This window comes from Arvicanthis niloticus, chromosome 3 (genome assembly GCF_011762505.2).
Source record: "Arvicanthis niloticus isolate mArvNil1 chromosome 3, mArvNil1.pat.X, whole genome shotgun sequence".
In the NCBI taxonomy this organism is placed as follows: Eukaryota; Metazoa; Chordata; class Mammalia; order Rodentia; family Muridae; genus Arvicanthis; species Arvicanthis niloticus.
Window position 1 is genome coordinate 77,311,102 of NC_047660.1, and position 23,121 is coordinate 77,334,222.

Sequence of the window (23,121 nt, forward strand, 5' to 3'; positions counted from 1 at the left end):
CTCGGAATACCCAAGGTACAATTCATAGACCACATGAAGCAGACAGACCACATGGACACAGACCTTCAAGAAGAAGGAAGACCAATGTGTGGGTGCTAAAGAAATCAAGTCATCTTGGAGCTGACTTTGTTCTAGAAAAATTTTGTTCTCATTTTTTGTGCCTAGTACTCTGGCTCCAAACCCAACGTCAATTGTGAGGTGAATAATTCATTCAGAAGAGGCAGAGACCCTGGTGTGGACAAACTTTATTTTCATCCCTTCTTTGATCCCTGCTTCTAGTATCATCCACTTCTCAGGAGGAACATAATGGCTGTAGGATATTCAGGGATACAAAAACCATATTCCCAGCTGGCTGAATGACTAAGAGCATTTGCTGCTCTTCCAGAGCCCCTAGATTGAGTACCAGTACTTGAGCTGGTTGGCTCATAGTGGCCTCAGTTTGCAGCTCTGGGAGTTCTGACATAGTCTACTGGCCTTCTGGGGCAGCTTTACATCTGTAGCATACACATGCACAGATCTCCCAACATAAATAAATAAAACTCCAACAACCAGGGTCCCATGCCATACAGGATGTTCCAGTGCCACGCAGGCTTGTCTGACTTCTTCAGCACACACATTAGAAATGACTGGACTATGATACTGTTTTAAGTCTGAGCGTGAAATCACTCTTCATGTGAGTGTGAACATTCCTCCACTTCTGGTGGGTGTACAAACTTGTACAATTACTCTGGAAATCAATCTGGTGGTTTCTCAGAAAATCAGGAACAGTTCTACCTCAAGATGCAGCTGTGCCACACCTGGGTATATACCCAAAAGATGCTCTAGCATACCACAAAGGCACATGATCCATTTTGTTCATAGAAGCTTTATTTGTAATGGTCAGAAACTAGAAACAATCCAGATATCCTCAACTGAAGAATAGACCCAGAAAATGTTGTTCATTCATACAATGGAATACTACTCAGCTAATAAAAACAAGAACATCATGAATTTTGCAAGCAAATGGATAGAACTAGAAAATGTCATCCAAAGTGAGGTAACCCAGACCAATAAGGACATGCATGTTATATACTCACTTATAAGTGATTATTAGCCATAAAGTACAGGATACACATGCTACAATTCATAGAACCAAAGAAGCTAAACAACATGGAAAGCCCAAGTAAAGAAGCTTGAATTTCATTTAAAAAGGGCAATAAAATATTCATAGTAGGCAGATGGAGGGAGGGAACTGGGTAGGAGAAGGGATGGGGAAAGGAATGGGGTTGTAGTTCAGGATCAGGTGTGAGAAGAGACAGGAGAGTCAGAGGGCCAGGAGAATGATTGGAAACTGGCAGTTGGGGGGTGGGAGGGATTGGGTTGGTGGTGGACCTGCCAGAGTCCTGGAATGGCAGAGGCTCCCAAGAGTCTATGGGGGCAACTTTAACTAAGACTCCTAACAGTGGGGATATGTAACCTGAATTGGCCACTTCCTGTTGCTAGGCAGGAACCCTAGTCCAGGTATAAAGACATCAACCCACCCACAAAACTTTTGACCTAACATTTGTCCTGTCTATAGGAAATGCAGAGACAAAAATGAAGCAGAGACTTACAAATGGTCAACTAATACTAGGCCCAACTTGACACCTATCCCATAGTCAAACATCAATCCCTGACACTATTAATGATACTCTTTTTATGCTTGAAGACTGGAGCCTAGCCTAACTGTCCTCTGAGAGGCTCCACACAGCAGCTGACTGAAACAAATGCAGAGACCTGTGGCCAAACATTGGATGGAGGTTGGGAAGCCTTATGGGAAAGTTGAAGGAAGAATTGAGGGACCCAGAGGGGATACAGACCCTACAGGAAGACCAACAGGGTTAATTAATATGGACCCTTGTGGAGGCTCAGAGACTAAACCAGGAACCAAAGAGCATACACAGGCTAGACATAGGCTCCTCCCACATAGGCAGCAGATGTGCAGTTTGGTTTTTATGCAGGGTTCCCAGTAAGAGAAGCTCAACCTGTGCTGTCCCTGAATCTGTTGCCTGTCTGTGGATTATTTTCCTCTCACTGGGCTGCCTTGTCTCCCCCTCAGTGGGAGAGAAGATGATATGATCAGCCCTGCAGAGACTTGACGTGCCAAGATTTAGGGGATGAAGCAGTATTAGTTAATTTATTCTAAACTCCCCGGAAGGTGCATACCTACTTCTCACCATCTGCCAGATGTTTTGGATTTGCGCACACACATACACAGCGTGCTTTATTTTTAATATGCCTTAAACATCACAATGGCTGGGGATTTACAAACCTCCCTGCGGCTAGCACACACTCCCCTCTGATATTTCTGAATTATTACTTTCTAAAACCTATATCCATCTCTGCTACCCCAGACTCAATCTGGAGGGCTGTTCTTCCCTGATCCTTACATATTGTATGCTTTCTCTCCTGCAGTTCTCAAGCTTGATCTTTCTGCTCTCCCCCCCCCCCCCCCCCCCCGTCATAGTGATTCTAAAAGCTCTTCCTCTCTTTGGTTCTAAAGTCCCACCTTTGTCTCACTGCCCAGCCATTGGCTGCTGGCCACTTTATTTCACCATTCAAAGCCAACTGGGGGCAGGGACCCTCATAAACTTACAAGCAGATGTGCTGGTTCCCACATAATTTTAGGGGCCCAAATTAACACAAATAGCATTAGAACCAATCCACAATAGGGGAATATCCATGATGGGACTCCACTGTCTCAGAGAAGAAAGAGGGGTAGGGGGATGAGTGTGATGGGGAGAAAGGAAAGAAGGGGAGAAGCAATTGAGATATAAAGTCAATAAATAAATAAATAAATAAATAAATAAATAAATAAATAGGAAAACAAAACAAGTAAAACTATCCTGGCTCCCAACACAAGACCTAGAGCCAAATGCTTCTAAGCATGTACCACAGTGGGTGATTTATTTGAGGGTTTCCAAATAATCACTTAAGTGTCACCATAGCAACATGAAGAGTCAGAATTGAGAAAACCCTCCTGAGGGAGGGAAGAAATCCCTTTTGATATCAAGAAAATTTTATCAGACTTCCTCTCTGCAGTGTTGAGGATGTGGCAGAGCATCTTCTGTGGATGTAGCCTGTAGCAGAGGTCATGTGGAGAGTGTGCCTGTGCAGGCCTGGGGTGCGGAAGGGGTCATGAGCATGGAGGCTAGCTCCTGGAATGGGATGGTTCTGTTCACTCCTAGCTCAAATTTATGGAGAAAACTCTGGGCACTGTGGCTTTAAGGTTGTGCAGAAAAATATTAGTGAGATCTAGTACACAGTGGTCAGCCATGGTATGCACATCCTCAGGAGACAGGTGATGTTGCTCTGACCTGGTGACCTACAAGGTGTGAGAGAAGATAAGCCACGTTGTCAGGGATCATGACATCCACTGTCTGGCAAACAGAGCCAGAGAGCTTGTGTATCATATAAAATACACTGGTGTGAGGACTGATCTGGACACAAAGTGTCACCACCAAAAAGCCTAGGTGTGTGGATGAAGCCAAGTGTTCTTGTAAATTTCCAGTGTGAGAATTTTAACACAGACAGTTTTGGAAGAGAAATGCTTGATCAGGGCTTTTTTCTATGTCCTGAGTCCTATTCTACAGCAAAATTGGCCATTAGCCAAACTAGGATGCCCATGGTCACTTAGGCTGTTGTTTTCCTAACTATCATTGTGCTGATTGATTAGCAGTTTCCAGAGAGTAGGACTAGGGAGGTAGCTCAATGGTAGAGTGCCTAGCATGCATGGACTCTGAATATGATCCCCATAAACACACACACACATACACACACACACACACACACACACACACACACACAGAGAGAGAGAGAGAGAGAGAGAGAGAGAGAGAGAGAGAGAGAGAGAGAGAGAGATTAATAAAGACCTTGCTCCTCAGAAGCTGCAGACAGTACTGATTCCTCCCCATACTGTAGTGTGTGAGGTTTTTCATGACCTTTTCCTGATAAGCTAATACTGCTATAAATAATTTTTAGGAGCCAGAGGTAGAACTTGGAGGTACTGACCACATTCATAGTAAATATCTACTAGTCTTTGGCCTCACCCCAGAACCAAACCAAACCAAACCAAACCAAACCAAACCAAACCAAAAAAAACACCAACCCCAACAATAACAACAAAAAACTATACCATGTGTGACAATGTCGTTCCTGAAGGGGAGGTTATCTCAAGTGTGTCTTCTGCTCTGATTTACTTTTATGCATGTGCTGTTTCACTGTACCTGTCATACAGGTTTGATATCTGTTTCTGTGTTGTATGTACATATGAGTGTCCTTCCATATATGGAACTCAAAGGTCAACCCTGGCTGTTAGTCCTCAAGAGTCATTGACTTTTTAAAAAAATAGTTGTATTAGCATATGTTAATTGTGCATAACCTGGGATTTCACTATGACCACTTTGTGTATATGTATGCTGTGGTTTTGTTGGAGTCACCTTCATTTACCATGTCTGACTGATTCCTGCTCATCCTCTTCCTCTTCCCAATGAGTCCTATTTTCATGTGATTTTTAAAAAAGACCCAATGAGTCTCAATATGGCTGCTTACAAGGGCAGGGATGAGGTAGGGGTTTGTTACAGGACAATGGAGACTTTACCACTGTGTACACCATTGAAGAATATGTCCTTCTTGGTGCTGTTCAACCACTATCTGTATATAAAGCCTCATATGAGGCTTCATGAAGCCCTCCTTCACACCATAAGGTGTTGACAACACTGGTCTTGTGTGGTTTTTGTGCATGTTTGGCATCTTTTCTTGGCCACAAATACCTAAATTGTTTCTAGTGTTAACTTCTTGGTCTTAAAAAAGAAGTGCCCAACATGGGACAGCATTTGGTTACAAATGAAAGCTCCATGTCTTTGGTAGCTGTACTGTCCCGGATTAGCGCATGACACTGAGATATGGTTCCTGAACAGAGCATTATACTGGCATTTTCTCACAGATACCTTTACCACCTATTACCACCTGTTCATCACCTACCTGGGCCTGCCCCAGTGGCAATATGCTTTTACCAGCTATGGCATTAGCCCACAGGCTAAGCAATGGTTCAGTATGTACAAACCCATCACCTATAACACAAGCCTGTTCACAGAAGAGCCCAACACCTTTGTGAACAAGATGGATCCCAGAAAAGTGTTCAAGAGCAAAAACAAGATTTTAATTCCAAAAAAGAAAGGGCCTGTGCAGTCTGGGCCCTTAGCTGCTCCTACCTCTAATCCTTCCATAGACTCTGGAAACCTTGTCCTAAAAACAGCCTTCTATCACCTCACATCAGTAATACCCAGGCACAGATGGCCCTGTGGATGTCCCACCCTCCAACAGGTATCTGCATTTTTCTGAGTGACCAAAGCCTTAAGCCTTTGCTCTCACTGTCATTTAGCCAGGAGCTGGGACGATCACACTGAACTCTCACCAGGAGTCCTTTCCTTTCTAGGTTGTGCCAACTTCATCTCCAAAATCAACCAAGACTTTCAGATGTGCCTAGAGCTTTCTTATGTCTGTACCTAATCCTTACTTTCTTAGCAGTAATTAGAGAGGTCACCTTCCCAAATAAACCCATGGTTTGACTCATGAAGCATCACTAATGACTAGTCATGTGACCATTTCAGTTATGAAAATTTCACACTTTCAAATGCATTAACCACACTTCAGGTATGCACCTGATAGTAGATTTCATATCGGACAGCACAGAAAGGGGAACATTTCTGTCATAGAAGTGTTTTGGACAACATTGCATGTGAACACTTTTATAATGTTCTTCAGATACAATAATGTTAATGCCTTAGCTTCATGTTTTGAGAAAACACTTTCAAAGACACAGTCTTGAGTTCTTTACAACCTATACCACAAACACATCTCACTTGACTCATTTCTTTTTTTAATTTGCTGTAAAATACCATGTTCTGGATTAGTTTGCTATGAGGAGTTTTGTTTCCAGCTTTGCATCTATGTTTCTACATTTGCCAAAATCATCTTCAAAAGAGATCAACCCCTGCTGTATTTTTTCTGTTAATTCCTGGGGCATCATTTGCAGATAAAGCCAGTCTGTTAAGAATTTCCAGCGATTCTGCTTATGCACAGTTGGGTACTGTCTCTCCCAACTTGCAGAAGTCTAAGTAATAGCATCCCTAGGTCAGTGTATGGTCCCGAGAGGCCTTTGTAAGTAGGCATCCTATTCAAAAGGTATTTTCCCATAGAAACATGATGGCACTAGACACTGAGCCATCCCACAGGTTTATCATGGGTCATATATTAGGCATATAACAATTTCTTTAAAGAAAGACATTACTCTGATTTTCAGTTAAGAATATCTGTTCTTTCCTCTGCACTTCTGGCAATGGGCAGGGGTTCTTAATGGCTGTAATTTTTGTAATGATACCTCAGAGGTAGAATAAAGAGTTCTGAGGAGGGACAGACTTCACACTCTCTTTCTAACTAGCTGACCTACTCTTTACTTTTCTGCCATGGTGACTGTCTGGGCTTCTCTTTCCTAGTATGTGATGGGAACAAGAAGTCCCTGTCATTTTCTACCTGCACTTCTCCAACACCATGTTGAATGTTTAGTGAAGACTTCAAATTCATTTTTTTGGGACTGGAAGGATGGCTCAGCAGTTAGGAGTATGGATTACTCATGCAGAGAACTGGAGTTCATGAGGCAGCATCCATGTGAAGCAGCTCATGGCCCCTGGGTCTCTAGCTCTAGGAGGCTCCAAGTGTTCTCTGGCTTCCACAGGCACCTATGCACACACATAAGGAAGAAAATAAAAATAACTGAAAACCTGTTGAAAAATAAAATAAAAAGAAAGACTAGAAGTGAAGCCAGAAAATGTATTCTGGACCTGTACCTACTGGAAGTCAGTGGAAGCCTTCTGAGTGTCCTGAACGGGGCACTGGTATCCAAGGCCCTGCACTTCCAGCCCCATTGTTATCTTTTCTTTAAAGAATTAAGCTAAGGAAAGCAGATGGCAAACTTACCTTCTCCTGAACATGCGCAGGGTTCCTGATATCTGAATAGTTTCTTAAATCTATCTCTTGCATTTTGACTTCTGTTACTGAGGACTGGCTGAGCTGATTTGATCTCCTTTAACCTGCTGGGCTGATGCAGCCATTGTCCTTCCAGAAACAGGGCTCTTTGGCCACTCCCTTGTATACATGGGAAGGAAAGTGATGAGCCAAGTTCAGCCACGTGATGTTTGGTATAGCTGGGTTTCAGATTCCAAATTTGCAATCATCAGTCAGTGATGTTCCCTCCACTACCTAAATATAGCTCTCTGACCACAGTTCTGGTTGTTTCCAGGCATGAATAATACATCATCATGGGAATCCCAATGAATATGAGGGAACTGGACTTTTGAAACACATGGCCATCAGGGGCCTGAGACCAACCAGGTGGTCTTCAGCATGTACAAATTCCACATGCCTCTTGTCACATAAGTTATGGCAAGAGGTCAGCATTCTTGATCTTAACTCCTTGCCCTAAGTGCAGCTGAATGGAAAAACCTTTATGTCACTAGAGTAGATGTCTGTATGACATACCGTAGTCAGACAAGGTCCGTGACTTGTCATTGGTCACCGAGCAGCAGTTACTCTGAGTCTGATAATAAATCAGGGCCATGGGAAAATATACCAAATACTCATTAGGGATAGAGGTGCCTGAACTCCAGCCTATACTGAAGTCTGAAGGGTGATTGTGGGGGTATCATGTGTGGTTAAGTACCCTACCAGAGAGAGGGATTGGAAGTGAAGCAGGGCAGGGCAGGAAGATCATTTGTAGGGAGAAAAGTGAAGAGTGAAGAAAGATTGGTTGGGATGCAGGGGCAATCACTTGGAGGTGCTAGAGACCTGGGATGGGGAGGGATCATAGAGAGTCTAAGGGAGCAACTCTAGTTGAGATTCTTAGCAGTAGGGGATTTGAATACTGAAGTGGTCACTTCCTGTAATCTTAGCAGTAGGGGATTTGATACTGAAGTGGTCACTTCCTGTAATCATATAGGACTCCCAGTTGAAAAAATGAGTCCCACCCACTAAGCCTTCAACCTAAAATGTGTCCTGCCCACAAGATGTGCATGGACAGAGATAGAGCACAGACTGAGGAATGGACAACTCATGAGTGCCTCACACTGAGACCCATCCAGTGGTCAAGAACCAATCCCTGACACTGTAAAGTCCTCATGAAAGGGAGGAACTCCCCCCACTCAAACCTTGGAAATTCACGGCCACCCAATAACTCACAAGACACTGAACTCAATGCAATCAGCAAGAGGTATATTTTGACCAGCATGCTGAGGTCAAGACCCATAACCCACGCAGGGGCAGTGGGGTTTGACCCCGAGCTTTGAAGGTAGAGGGAATATAAAGGCAAAAACCACAAGGAAAAAAACACAACCCAGGGGGAAAACCACAACTCAGGGGGGATAAAGGGAGGTTATTGGAAAGTACCTGTGGAAAATCCCAGCCCATTATTCAGTTTGTGACAGGGTTCAAGGAATAGTCAGGGAGAACATTCTGTATAGGCTATTCTCAAGAGCCTATTCGTACTCAACCATCTATCTTGTGGTCAGCCAAGTTCCTGAAACACAGAGCTCACAACCAAGCTGACCTGCACTCTTGGTTCCACTCAGCCTGCTAGGAGTTTTTAAAAAAATTTAACTCTTTCAACACTATTAATGATACTCTGTTATGGCTACAGAACCTAGCACAACTGTCTTTTGAGTGGCTCTATCCAACAGCCAATAGAAAGAGGTGCAGAGATTCACACCCAAACAGATGGAGTTTGAGGAGCTGAGAGAAAGATTGAGGGACCCAAAAAGGACAAGAACTTCACAGGAAGACCAACAAAGTCAACTAACCTGGACACCTGGGGGCTCCCAGAGACTCAATCACTAACCAAAGAGTGAGCATGGGCTGGACCTAAGTCTCCTGCACATATATAGGAGATGAGCAACTTGGTCTTTATATGGATCCTCCCAAAAAACTGAAGCAGAGGCTGTCTCTGAGTCTGTTGCCTATTTGCCTGCCTGTGGATCCCACATTCCTAAGTGGACAGCCTTGTCTGGTCTCAGTGGGAGAGGATGTGCCTAGTCCAGCAGTAACCTAATGTGCAGGGAAGGGAGATGGGGGATGTGGGTGGAGGGCATCCAGGTTAAAACCCAGACAGGGTTTCCCACTCTAAAGGGAATGAGGGGAGGACTTGTGTGAGGGGGTACTGGGAAGAAAGGAAGGACTAATATTGGTTTTTCAAGTGAATAAGTAAATAAATAAAAAATTTAGCTTACCAGAATCACAGTTGGTCATATTGATGTAATCTCTGGCTAAGGAAGTGGAGTGTCTCTGATGACTTTTGTCTAGCCCCTTGAAGGGATCAGTGGGGTTGACCTCAGCAGCTGACACTTGATGCTGACACAGATTCACTTAGGGTAGAGAGAATTTGTCATAGACACACTACTATGCTAGTAGCAGTGGCTATTACTCAGAAGTTCAGATGGTGATATTGACTTTCATTTGGTCTCAGTATAAAGTTAAAGTAATACAAGAGCAAGGTCCTTATTCTAGAAAGATCACTTCCATTCCCTCTTCTTTCTAAAATGAAAGAGCGGTAGAGAGAATGGTAAGTTCCTCTCAGTAGAAAAGGATTGGTAGGTGAGGCCTTGGAGGTAGGACAGGTTTCTGTTTAGTTTTTTTAATTGGATATTTTATTTATTTACATTTCAAATGTGATCCTCTTTCCTGGGTGTCCCCCCTGCAACCCTCCTTATCCTGTCTTCCCTTACCCTCCTTTTATGAGGGTGCTCCCCATTCACTTACCCACTTCTGCCTCACTGCCCTATCATTCCTCTACACTGGGGCATCAAGCCTTCACAGGACCAAGGGCCTTCCCTCCCATTGATGCCAGATAAGGTCCTTCAGCTCCTTCAGTCTTTCCCCTAACTCCTCCATTGGAGTCCCTGTGCTCATTCTGATCATTGGCTGTGAGCACCCACATCTGTATTGATCAGGATCTGGCAGAGCTTCCCAAGAGACAGCTGTATCAGGCTCCTGTCAGCAAGCACTTCTTGGCATTCACAAAATCCATTGTCTGGGTTTGGTGTCTGTATGTGGGATGGATCCCTAGGTGGGGCAGTCTCTGGATCGCCTTTCCTTCAGTCTCTGCTCACTCTTTGTCGTTGTATTTCCTTTAGACAGGAGCATTTCTGGGTTAAAATTTTGGAGATGGGTGGGTGGCCCCATCTCTCAACTGGGAGCCATATCTAACCTCTGGATATGGTCTTGACAGGTTCTACCTCCTCTTTGTGGGGTATTTCAGCTAATGTTATCCCCATGGGGTCCTAGGAAGCTTTTGCTTTCCTGGCATCTGGGGCTTTCTGGTTGCTACCCCCAGTTCCTCATCCCCCATTGCTACACACCTCTTTCCAATTTCTTGACCTGCTGGTTCTTTGAGAAAATCAACAAGATAGATAAACTCTTAGCCAGACTAACCAAAGGGCACAAAGATAGTATCCAAATTAACAAAATCATAAATTAAAAGACATATAACAACAGAAACTGAGGAAATTAAAAAAAATCATCAGCTCCTACTACAAAAGCCTATGCTCAACAAAACTGAAAAATCTGGATAAAATGGACAATTTTCTAGACAGATACCAGGTACCAAAGTTAAATCAGGAGCAGATAAACTATCTATACAGTCCCATATCCACTAAAGAAATAGAAACATTCATTAAAAGTCTCCCAATCAAAAAAGCCCAGGTCCAAATAGGTTTAGTGCAGAATTCTATCAGACCTTCAAGGAAGACCTAATACCAATTCTCTTCAAACTATTCCACAAAATAGAAACATAAGGAACACTACCCATTCATTATATGAAACCACACTTACACTCATTCCTAAACCACACAAAGACAAAACAAAGAAAACTTCAGACCAATCTCCCTTATGAATATCGATGCAAAATACTCAATAAAATCCTTGCAAACTGAATCCAAGAACACATCAAAACAACCATCCATCATGATCCCTGGCTTCATCCCAGGGATGCATGGATGGTTCAATATTCAGCAATTTATCAATGTAGTCCACTATATAAACAAACTCAAAGAAAAAAATCCACATGAGCATCTCATTAAATGCTGAGAAAGCATTTGACAAAATTCAACATCCATTCATGGTAAAAGTCTTGGAAAGATCAAGAATTCAAGGCCTATACCTAAACATAGTAAAAGCAATATACAGCAAACCAGTAGCCAACATCAAACTAAATGGAGAGAAACTTGAAGCAATCCCACTAAAATCAGGGACTAGACAAGGTGGCCCACTCTCTCTTTACTTATTCAATATAGTACTGGAAGTCCTAGCCAGAGCAATTAGACAACAAAAGGACATCAAGGGGATACAAATTGAAAAGGAAGAAGTCAAAATATCACTACTTTGAGATGATATGATAGTATACTTAAGTGACCCCAAAATTTCCACCAGAGAACTTCTAAACCTGATTTAAAAACTTCAGCAAAGTGGCTGGATATAAAATCAACTCAAACAAATCAATAGCCTTCCTATACTCAAAGGATAAATGGGCTGAGAAAAAAAATTAGAGAAACAACACCCTTCACGATGGTCACAAACAATATAAAATATCTTGGTGTGACTCTAACCAAACAAGTGAAAGATCTGTATGACAAGAGCTTCAAGTCTCTGAAGAAAGAAATCAAAGAAAACCTCAGAAGATGGAAAGATCTCCCATGCTTGGGGATTGGCAGGATTAATATAGTAAAAATTGCCGTCTTGCTGAAAGATTCAATGCAATACCCATCAAAATTCCCACTTAATTCTTCATAGAATTAGAAAGAGCAATTCTCAAATTCATTTGTTTAGTTTTTTTGCAGACACATTCTCATGTATCCCAAGCTGTTCTCAAGCTGGTTTTACAGATTTACATTCAGGTTAAATGAACCTACTTCTCTACTTACAAGAGCTAGGATTACAAGTGGGGCCTCCAAAGCCAGTGAGGACAGCTGTAGTCACTGATCCCTGGGTTTCCTACATACTAGGCAGTCAGTCTGTTAACTAAGCTATAAAGTATTGTCCTAAACCCCTCAGACCAGCTGACTTTTTTCTTTCTTTAGACAGAATCTTTCTTCAGACAGGTGTAGCTAACCTAGGTCTGTAACCAGCCCTGCTTTGGCAGCATTGGTGCAGAGAGGAGAGCACCACACTGGGGCCAAGGACTTTTCACTTGGTGGCTCCACTATTTCAGTTTCCCCTGACAACAATAGTTCATCACACTGATGCCCATTCCATGATGGCTGAATTCTCTATCTGCTAAGGAATCATGGAGTAGCTTTTAAAAGTTAAGCACATGGCTTCTCTGACAGTACTCCCTAACTCACATCTCACACTGCAACGAGTCCTGCTGGTGCTTCCTGGATGTGTTTTCAAGCACCTGTAGATGATGAGACAGGTGATCTTCCTCTTCCACATTCACCCTGGGGTGATTTCTCACTATGTAATTGCTCATATCACTGAATAGGGGTTTTTGAGGAAGGAATGAGATATTCCTGGGCAGGGTTTGGAAAGTAAAGACTCAATTTACCACTTTGAAGAGCTAAGGTGTTTCCAATCAAGCCCAGAGCATATCTCTGGCTTTGAAAGGAGGAGTTGCTCATTGGCTATGAACCTGGAGAGTCTTCTGGAAAGGGAACTTCAGTTTCTGGTGAGTACAGGGAGAACATTATCAGGAGGCAAAGGCTGTTTCCTGACACCAGCAGTCCTTCTCAACAGTCTATTGTATCCTGGTGAGCTCTTGGCATCTGCTGTGATGTTAACAGTGTTGTCACAATACCAGCTGCTCTTAGAGCATTCAGTCAGTGACTACAGAGTTCATCCTGAGTCATGTTTTTAAGACTGAGGAGTGTACTTTGGAAAGAGAATGGGGAGTATAGAATGGCCAGGGCAAGGCAGAAGGAAGCTGGACTTTCATCTCAGTGTAATCCAGCAAGAAAGAAGTGGTCCTGGGGAGACCAGTGAGTCCTGGGAAGGGAGTGCTGAACTTCCTGGAAAATGTATGTGGGCTTGAGCTGGGTCTTCCAGTAATGGGGCACTGGAATTGGAGTCTCTGGGAAGCAAATGGCCCTCTGTAGCTTATCATAACTCCTGAAATCCAAGAATTTCAAAACGTTAGTTTGTTCAGCGCAAAGCCAGGATCTGACAAGACCAAGGGTGTTCTACTGTGAGCCCATAGCTTTTACTCTTACAGGGAATTAATTGTATAATATGGAAACAATAAGAGATCACCAGGGTCAGGTACTGACTAACGTTTCCCACTTTTAGGCCTAACATCACTGAACTTTATGCCCATTGGCTTCATTTAGGTTCAGTGGCTTCCTGACCATAGTAGCAGGGAGAAGAATGTGCTTCTGGCTATGTGACCTTATGTTATCAGAACTCCTCCGATAACCTTTCACTGAGAGTAGTCTCTTAGGTTTCTGAATCAGCTACTATGGGTGGCAGGCCTTTCTTTAATGTTGTTAAAGGTTTCTTTAACTGTCAGAGGCAGTGGACCAAGACAGAGTAGATCCTATTGTCAGCTCATGGGTGTTTTGATCTTTCAGTGGGGTGAATTGATCAGTCTGTTGACCCTGCATGACATTTTAATCCACAGTCATGGGCCTAGAGTGCCATTGCAGGAGATCTGAGCATCTCCTCAGCATCCGAGTACATGTGGAATATGCTTTTTTTTTTTTCTCCTGGATTCTGAAACCACAGGCTTGAGGGGTCTGAAGCCAAAATGCCCCTTGTGTAATTGTTAATAAGCATGAGAGGCCATCTGTGTGGTCCTCATAGGCATGTGTAGGAGGCAGAAGAAACACCGGGATTCTTTGATACTCCCTCCTCTACAGAGTGATGGGAGAGCTGAGATCCACATAGGAGGCATCTCAAGCCTGGACCAAAATCTTTGGGGTGTCACTGGGTTGCAAGCATGCTCTTTCTGTTTGGTCCTTAGGCTGGTCTGTCCATCCTCTATGCCTTCTCATTATGGAAATTTACGTGTGGTCTTCTACCTATAGAGACTGGTGGACAGCCATCATCCCTCACACCTGTCTTCACCAAGAAGCAGGTGAATAAGGAAATGGAGAGGCTGACCACACAGCTGCAGCTGATGACCAGTGAGAGAACTAAGCAGGGAGATGGCCTGGTCCTCATCATTGTCCTTGGACATTAGATATTCATTGTTTCAAACTGCATGGTGTCAGTCTTGGGTCTGCTATGTCACCCTCATTCTTTTATAAACTTGGTTTGAAGAGACTGCCCCTCTAAGGTGTTCCTGTGCCCTGTGACATGACAGCTCATGTCCCTAAGTGCTTCTCAGAGGAGAGGCAGAACTTGAAGCTAGGACAGGAGTAAGATGGGAAATGGTCTCTTCAGCTCCCTCCAAATGAAAACCAGAGCCTGTGGTCTGAGTGACAGAACTCAGAGATTGAGGCAGTGGAGAGTGAGTTCCCAGCATGTGTTCTGAAAGGACTTGGCATGTGGTGGTCTGTGTGAAATTCTAGATGTTGTGAGTTTGTGGTGAGTCTTCTAATTGCCTGGCAGGAGATTGAGAGTTGAAAGCTCCTGGTAGCACCTGGAAGGGCCTGGTCTTACATTTTCCCCTGTGAGTACTTGTCTACAAGGCCTGTGGTCATCACTATTTCTACTGACCCTTGTGCCTTATACTCTGAGACAATATTGCTCCACGCATTTCTTCTGTATCCCAATATACTCTCTCCTTTTTCTCTCTGTCTCTTTAACTGTCTCTGTTTCTGACTCTGTCTCCTATTCTCCCCCTTCTGTGTGTGCTCATGCATGTGCTCCACAAGCCCAACTACATGTTTGCATGTTTGTGTGTCTCAATTTTGGAATGCACAAATTTGCCTCTTGGCCTGAGAATTTGTCTGTCTCACAGTTTCAAGGTGATGACAGTGTTGAGGTCTGGGAGCCCCTCTTTAAACAGCACAGCTCTTGGCCTATGTGGTCACATTTACTGTACATTTGAATCCATCCAGTAGTTTATAAAGCTTTCCTGATGCTGGGGTATCGACCGAGAATTGTGTACAATGTCTACCTGTGCAGTAATAGTTTCCCAGGATCTGGAAACCCTGTTGTGAAAACAGGAAAAATGAAACTACAAACTTCTGGTGGGCCAAGACCTGTGTCATAGGTTCCTGAGACTACAATGGGCTACTGTCCCTTCAGGCCTACTGAGTGAGTTCATGGAGCCAGAGCAGCCTCCACCCCGACACCTAGACTCTGCTGGCCTGGGGCAGGATGACAAGGTTATAGAGCACCTGGATGTCCCACTAAATTGGTCCAGAAGTAGCATTCCTTGGGCTGGGGTAGCACAAGCTGAGTGATTCCACAGGCCTGTGTTTATGGGATTCTATCCCCCCGGGGTCATCCCCTACCACAGGCTAAATATACTTTATGAGAAATTCCATTTGGAACATAAGCCCGTTGTGTCAGAGCTGCAGACCTTGAACAAGAACACTGAGGCCTCCAAGAACTTCAAGATGCTCGAGGAGACTGGCTTCTATCCGTAAGTACCTGTCAGACACCCATGGCAGGGTGGAATGGCCATTTCTGTCTTTCTTTGTTCCTGGAGTGAAGAGTCCCCCGCTTTGGTTCTCACCTTTGCTTCTTAGCCAGCAACATGTCTTGGGCCTTTTGGACTCAGTTTAGCTAAGTGTAAAAGAGACTGTCATTGTTCCCAGCATTATCCTGCCATGCTCTGGAGCCTCTAGACAGAAAAGTGATTTCACACTGTGAGATGGTGTCAGTGAAACCTAGTCCTTTGGTGCTTCGGCAGGGTTTTTATAGAGCTGATTGTTATGGGACAGGTATTTAGAATGTTCTCCCTTAGATTCTCCCTTGAGGTTATGTGCCCACTGCATTTTGATGTTTCCACATTGCTTTGGACAATCTAGAGAGGTGGCGATTCTTCTTTCTTTTCAAGGGACATGGATCTCTATTGGTGTTGTGGAGTTAAGAATTCATTGATTCTTTTCTGAATAGGCTGTTTTCCGTTTTCAATCTTCCGAGTGCAGTTGTCATGGCTGTATTCATCTCTTTTGTAGGTCTTCTTTGGAACTTAGAATCCAGGGAGGTTAATGGGATCTGGAAGTAGCAATGGCCAAAGGGAGGTGTAGAGCCTTACTATGTAGAGTCTATTTCCAGCAACCTGCACAGCCAGCTCTTGATGGAACAGTCTCAGCTGATGAAGAAGGTGAACATGTTGAAGCAGGAAAATAGGAAAATTCGGGAGCATTGTGACCTAGTGCTGCAACACTTGGGGAAATTGAAACTAATCTGTAAGAATCAACAGGAGGACACCAGTGACCACCAGACCCAGCAGCAGCAGGTAGGGATAGGCAGCTGGGTCAGGCTAGTGTTACTCACCATTTCTCATTGGATTTCCTGTCTGTTCACTGACCCACCTATTTTTCCCACCCATCCCCCTTTCTAATCCACATTACCAACCAGCCGCCTACCTCATGTACTGTGATTGTTTATTTCCCTGTCTAAGCACATGTATTCTGGGATGTAAGTCTCTTTTGAGAAACTAGATTATAAGCAGCATACCCTGCTGCTTTAGTTGAAATTGCAGTTCAATGAGGGAGAGAGGGCAAATATCACATCACACACATACATATCCTCATGGTAGGTGGGATGTTGAGTCCATAGCTTTGAGTGATGTCTGGGTCCTGTGACTCATCTGTATGGCAGGAGATTTGTGAAATCACAGGTGGGAAGCACCTTGCAGGGAGAAGAATATCGTGCAAGTATCAAATGAGTGTTTCTCATTGTCATCTGTTTGGGTGGCATGTGGCCTTCTTTTTTCTGCATCTCAGTAAGGTCTCTTCCAGTTACCCAGTTTTTGGTTCACACTGACAGAAGCCTGAGTAGCAGCTTGTTAGCCTTTCTCTGCATGTTGCTGCAGATATCTCCCTTCCTTGAGCTTACGGTCTGGATCTGACTACATGACCAGGGATGTGGAAATGTCTTTAGAAGAACTGGGAGATGTGGGAATTCAGGAGAAAATGTCTTATAATGATCTCAACATAATCTGGCAAAGCAGAGCATGCTTTCCACAGCAGTTTTAGTTTCCAAGAGATGCATGGCAGAGTTTTGACCCTCTCCTGAAAGAGCTGGTATGCTTAGTCTAAACTCTCATGGTCATCTAGTATGAAGCCAGGGAACAGTGTGTTGCATCATGCCTGTGTGCATTGGCTAGAGGAGACCATTGGGTTTTTTTTCTTGTAAATACCTGCCTTGAAACACTATTTCTTACCTCCTCAGAACCATACTCTAGAAGCTTCTGGCTTGTCTGGCTTAACTGCAAGCTCTTGATATCTGGTGTAAATGCTTGGTCATATATGAACGTCTGTGCATGCCTGTGTACCTCCCTTCACTAAGAACTCATCATTTTTTAAAGTGAAACTTTTAAATTTCTTTGTTTTAAAAATTATTTACTTATTTTATGTATGTGAGTACACTGTCACTGTCTTCAGACACATCAGAAGAAAGGCATCAGATTCTGTTGCAGATGGTTGTGAGCCACCATATGGTTGCTGGGAATTGAACTCAGGAAGGACCTCTGGAAGAACAATCAGTATACTCTTAACCACTGAGCTATCTCTCTAGCCCAGAACTCCATCTTCTAATGAACAGGGTCTGGAAAGAATGGAGGAATTGCTGCAGGACAGACACAAGCAGAAGGATCTGGGGGTCCAGGAGAAGGAGTCAGCAGGAAAGCTGCAGCATCACTTTGAGCTCCTCCAGAAGAGGTAGGAGCTCAGGCTCAGAAGAGAGTGTGGAGCCACCCCTGGGTCCATTATACCTGGGACTTCTGTGTTTCATGGTCTTCTGCTCATCAGCAAGTCTAAAAGCCAAAGCCAGGAAAAGAACAGCTCAATGAATTATGCTGTCAATAGGACCTTGTGTTTAGGAAACCATATGTTTAATCCTCTATATGACTGAGCTGTTGTGACTACCTTCTGTCCTCTCTAGTATGTTCAGAGTAGGGTGTTTTTGTTGTCACAGAGATCTTCCTGTTTCTGCCTCCCGTTTGATAGGATCTCGGTGTGAGCACCTCCATGCTTGGCTGTATTCATATTCCATTCCCAACATCCCCTATACAGAACAGAATCAACTCCATTAACATTGCCCTTTGTCATGTTTACTTATTTCTGTGAAAAGGGTTCTATGTATAATATAGTTTAAGAAATCTCCAGGATGAACCCAGGCTGATAGCTCTGTTGTAGGGATGATCAGAACCCTCAATGGGAATGTTCTGTAACAGACAGACTCCCATAGAGAGCCAGGTTGTGGTTTCTCAGCTCTGGTCCTAAGGAAATACAGCTTCCTGTTTGGTGTCAAAGCCTGTGCAGGGGCCATTTTCTCAGTCACACAGCTGGAGAAATGCTGCTTCAGCAGGATGTGCTCTATCTTAATCTAGCATGTTGCCTGGGTGCAAGATACATCCTACCTGAGCAGCAGGACTGAGCTAGCCTCCTGATCTTGTTCAAGTGCCCAGACTGCAAGGCTATAATCTGTGTGTCTATAAAATGATGTGGTGCATAAATCACTAATCATGAGTAATTTGTTAATCTCACATGTACTGTTGACTATGGTAGGTTACTTTTACAAATTGATGCCTGTTTGCTGCAAGAGAAAGTCCCATTCTTTTTAGTAGGATATTGAACATATAGTACATAGAAAAAATGCTGACTTTTTTTTTTTTTAAGGCTGAGAAAATATCTAGTCCCAGCCTCTGTGTGACTCTTATTCATTAGGGATACAAACAGTGATTTCAGGTGCCTTGGGCCTCTGGGGTTCAGGCACAGTTTTACAGAGCTCACTGTTAAAGAACACTTGCATAGATGTCCCTTTCTTGTGTCCCCTGTCCTATGGTGAAGTTATTTAGTCACTACTTTTTGATGTTTCCCTATTACCTTGGACAGTCAAGAAAGGTGGAGATTCTTTTTGGAGGACATGGATCCCTTTTGGTGTTGGAGACTTTTGAATCTCTTGAATTGGCTGTTCTCTTTGAATTGGGTCTCCTGAGTGCATCTGTCATGGATGTATTGGACTCTCTCCTAGGTCTTCATGGGAACCTGGGTCCTTTGGGGTTAATGGGGCCCTGAAGTTTGTTTGGGTGGCAGGCGGAGACTGGCAGGGGACTTACTATGCAGAGGTTGTTTCCAGCAACTTGTACAGCTGCTTCCTGACAGAGCTGAATCAGTTGAAGAAGAAGGTGGACATGATGAGGCAGGAAAACAAAACAATACAGGGGCGTTGTGCCCGACTACAGCAGCACTTGGAGGACTTAACGGTCTCTAAGCAGCAACAGGAGGAGGCCAGTGACCTCCTGATCCAGCTCCAAAAGGTAGGAACAAGCAGGTGGGTTAGGGTAATGTGTAGCCTGTTTGCCCATTGGACTGCCCTTGTGTTTATCCATCCACCTCTGCTTTATAATCCCCTTTATAATCTACCCATCACCTTTGTAATCCACATTCCCAACCAGCCGCCCAGCACATATAATGTGATTGTTCACTTCTCTGTCTATGCACATGTATTCTTCGAAGCTTTCATCTTGTGAGAAAGTGAATTATTGGCAAGCATTTTCTGCTGCCCTGATTGAACCTGCAGTCCAGGGAGGAACATGGGCGAATAACATGTCCACACGTATATGTCCTCACAGTAGGATTCTATACACAGAGCTCTGGCTGAGTTCTGGGTCCTAATGACTCATCTGCATGGCAGGGGTCATGAGACATCCCAGGTTGGAAGCAGCTTGCACAAAGAGCCTAGTGCAAATGTCAAATGAGTGCTTCTCATTGTTATCCATTTGGGGTGGCATGTGGCCTTCTTTTTCTGCAACTCAATGAGGTTTCTTCCAGTTACTCAGTTGTTGGTTCACATGGACAGAAGCCTGAGTAGCAACTTTTCAGCCCTGGTTTCTGTGTAGTGTTGCAGGAGAGTTCTCCCTTCTTGGAGCTTCCAGCCTGGACCTGACTACAGGACCAAGGATGTGGGAAAAACCTTTAAGAACTTTGGGTTGGAGACTTGGGAAATGAAGGGGGGAACGGTTCTCTAATCACTTCAATATAGCCTGGCCAAGCACAACAAGCTCCACAAATAGATTTATTTCCCAGGGGATGAATAGCAGAGTTCTGAACCTCCTCTGAAAGAACTGGTATGCTTAGTCTATACTCTCATGCTCATTGAACATGAGGTTGCTTTTCTCTAAAGTCTGTCTGTCTGTCCCACCCCACCTCTGTGTGTGTGTGTGTATGTCTGTCTCTCTGTGTATCTGTGTTAGTGTGTGTGTGTGTATGTCTGTCTCTCTGTGTATCTGTGTTAGTGTGTGTGTGTATGTCTGTCTCTCTGTGTATCTGTGTTAGTGTGTGTGTGTGTGTATGTCTGTCTCTCTGTGTATCTGTGTTAGTGTGTATGTTAGTGTGTTGTGTGTGTGTGTGTGTGTGTGTGTGTGTGTGTGTGTGTAGTGCTTCTTGGATGAGTGGGCTGGCTAGAAGAGAACATTGGGTTATTTTCTTGTCATTCTTACCTTGAAATAGGGATTATTGCTTCTGCAGAAGCTTTCTGGGGAAGCTTCTGGCTTGCATGAATGACCAGCAAGCTCTTGGGATACTATGTGTGTATTTACTCTTGTATGAAAGTTTGTGCATGCCTGTGTACAACCCTCCACTAAGGATACTATCTTCTAATGAATAGCACATGGAAAGGATGGAAGAAATGCTTCAGTATGTGCTGAAGCAGAAGGAGATGGCCATCAAGCAAAAGGAGTTAGCAGAAAAAATGCAGCATCACTTTGAGGTCCTCCAGATGAGGTAGGAGCCCTGGCTGGAAGGCAAGGGTAGAGCCACCTGGGTCCCCTGTACCTGGGCTCTCTCTCTTATATGGACTTCTCATCAGCAAGACTAAGAATCACTGCCATGAAAAACATGACTCAAAGTATTTTGGTGGTCTAGCCAATAAGAACTTCTGTCCAGGAAACCAGATGATTGATAGTCTCTGTGTGTGACATTGTGATGGCCTTCTGTGATCTGTAGTATGTTCTGAGCAGGCTGTTCTCAAACTCACAGAGCTCTGCCTGCTTCACCTTCTGAAGTCATGGAATCTCAAGGTGTACTCCTCCATCCCTGGCTGAAATTACATTTTATTTAGGGACATCCCCATAGAGAACAGATACCACTCCTTTAACACCACTCTCTCCTGTGCGTAACCATTTCTGTGATAAGAATTCTCTTGATACAATAGGTTAAGCAGTTTCCAGGATGAACCCAGGCAGATGCCTCTGGGGTCGGGTTGATCAGATCCTTCAGGGGAGTGTTCTAAAACAGACTCCCATATAGAGCCAGGATGCAGTTTCCCAGCTCTAATCCTTAGGAACTTCAGCTTTCTGTTTGGTTCCAGAGTCTATGCAGGGCTATTGTTCTCAGACACACCACTGGAGAATTGCTGCCCCTGCCTGACAGGCTCTAACACGCATATTGCTTGAGTGCTTGGTACCTTCATGACCTTGTTCAGGTACCAAGGATGTAAGACTGCATTATGTCTCTCTATATAATGCTGTGATCCATCACTAACTCACCATAAATAGCTTGTATATCACTCATATGCTATTAAGTATGACAGGCTATCTTTACAAAGTGATGCCCTGGACTGCAGGTGAAAGTCCTATACTTTCTAGTAGATCAGAGAACATACAGTACCTTGAAAAAATTCTGACCTGTGTGTAAGAATGAGAATATTTGTAGGCCTAGCCAACGTGTGAATGTTATTCTTTGGGGGTATAAACAACAAACAACTTCAGGTAAATGATCTATGTTGTGTGGCCAGTACAGTAGAGATAGTGGGAGGTAGTAGCCTGACTGCTAGCATGGCAGATCCCTACCAAGCCAGTGGCTTAACTGCCTTCTTTTCCCAGGTCTGAGAAACTGCAGCATGAGATGGAACTGGCCACAGCCCAGAAAGAGAGTGTCCTACAGAATGACCTGCTGCACCAGGAGCCACCTGCTGAGCCCCATCCCTAGAAATCACAGAATGCCTAGGGTGGATTTGCTTCCACATATTTTATTTCCTCAGTGAATAGGCCTTAATTTTATGTAGCCAGTCAGCCACCAGTCATCTTATCGGTGTGCTTCTCTTTGATTTTCTGACAACTCCCCTTGAGAGAACTGAGGTGATTACCCTGTCACTGTGTCCAAGACAAGGGACAGACTGTGTAGGTCTGTGATGCTCAATCTGCAGTGAGAAAATTGTGCTTAGCATAATTTTATGTTTGGCTTTCTGTTTGGGGTTTTGCTCTTAGATGTTCTGGTTTTCTTATTGGGATGTTATCTGTTCTTATCATTTTTCAAAAATTGCTAACTTCATTCACTGTTTATACTTACTGCTGTTTTTAATGCCCATTAAAGTATGTTTTATGAATAATAAATTGATTTGTAACTCTTCACTCTTAAGACCATCTTTTTTATTCAGGTGCTGTCCCACTCCTGTAACCCTAGAACTCACAGGCAGAGATGAATCTCTGTAAGTTCCAGAAACCTGGGCTAAATAGTGAGTTCCCAGATAGCCGGGCAGATGTCTTATGTGTGGATAATATGCTTTACTCCATGGATCCACACTTTATAATGTAGTCAGTACCATACTATATTCTTGCTGTCATGTATTTTGCTGCCCATAAAATATAGTGTTCTATAACACACTCTCATTATTAACCCTGTGGAAGAAATTACTGAGAAATACACTCTTATTGCTCTTCAGCTTCTTGGAAAATAAGAATTCAAAGGAGTATAAAATAAATCAGGAGATAAAGAGCTATGAGCCCCATTTTTTTGTGTGTGTATGTGTGAGACAGCATCAGTGATAATGACACAACTTCCAAGTCATGTTGCAAAGTAGCTTTTTACAAATGTTGGCCTTGACCATACATTTATGGGCTTTCTATAAAACATTTATTTATTTATTTATTTATTTATTTATTTATTTATTTATTTTTACATTATTTTTTACTTAGTTTTGGTGAATTGGTCTTTGGCTGAC

General features: G+C 43.6%; 1 protein-coding gene across 1 annotated transcript; it reads left to right on the forward strand.

Moving 5' to 3' along the window:
- The first annotated feature begins 12,293 nt into the window (after window positions 1-12,293).
- LOC117705005 (uncharacterized) lies at window positions 12,294-22,531 on the forward strand. Its single transcript, XM_034497223.2, has 7 exons — window positions 12,294-12,727; window positions 15,464-15,589; window positions 16,228-16,411; window positions 17,722-17,837; window positions 19,258-19,438; window positions 20,788-20,903; window positions 22,004-22,531. Exons 2-7 carry the CDS (start codon window positions 15,564-15,566, stop codon window positions 22,107-22,109), a joined length of 729 nt encoding a protein of 242 aa, XP_034353114.1. The 5' UTR covers window positions 12,294-12,727; window positions 15,464-15,563; the 3' UTR covers window positions 22,110-22,531.
- The last annotated feature ends 590 nt before the right edge of the window (window positions 22,532-23,121 follow it).

Bases quoted from the DNA above. Each gene is read 5' to 3' on its own strand.
- LOC117705005 (XM_034497223.2), top strand. From the start codon at position 15,564: ATGCTCGAGGAGACTGGCTTCTATCC. The intron at 15,590-16,227 runs GTAAGTACCTGT...GTCTATTTCCAG, and splicing joins GAGGAGACTGGCTTCTATCC to CAACCTGCACAGCCAGCTCT. The intron at 16,412-17,721 runs GTAGGGATAGGC...TCTAATGAACAG, and splicing joins ACCAGACCCAGCAGCAGCAG to GGTCTGGAAAGAATGGAGGA.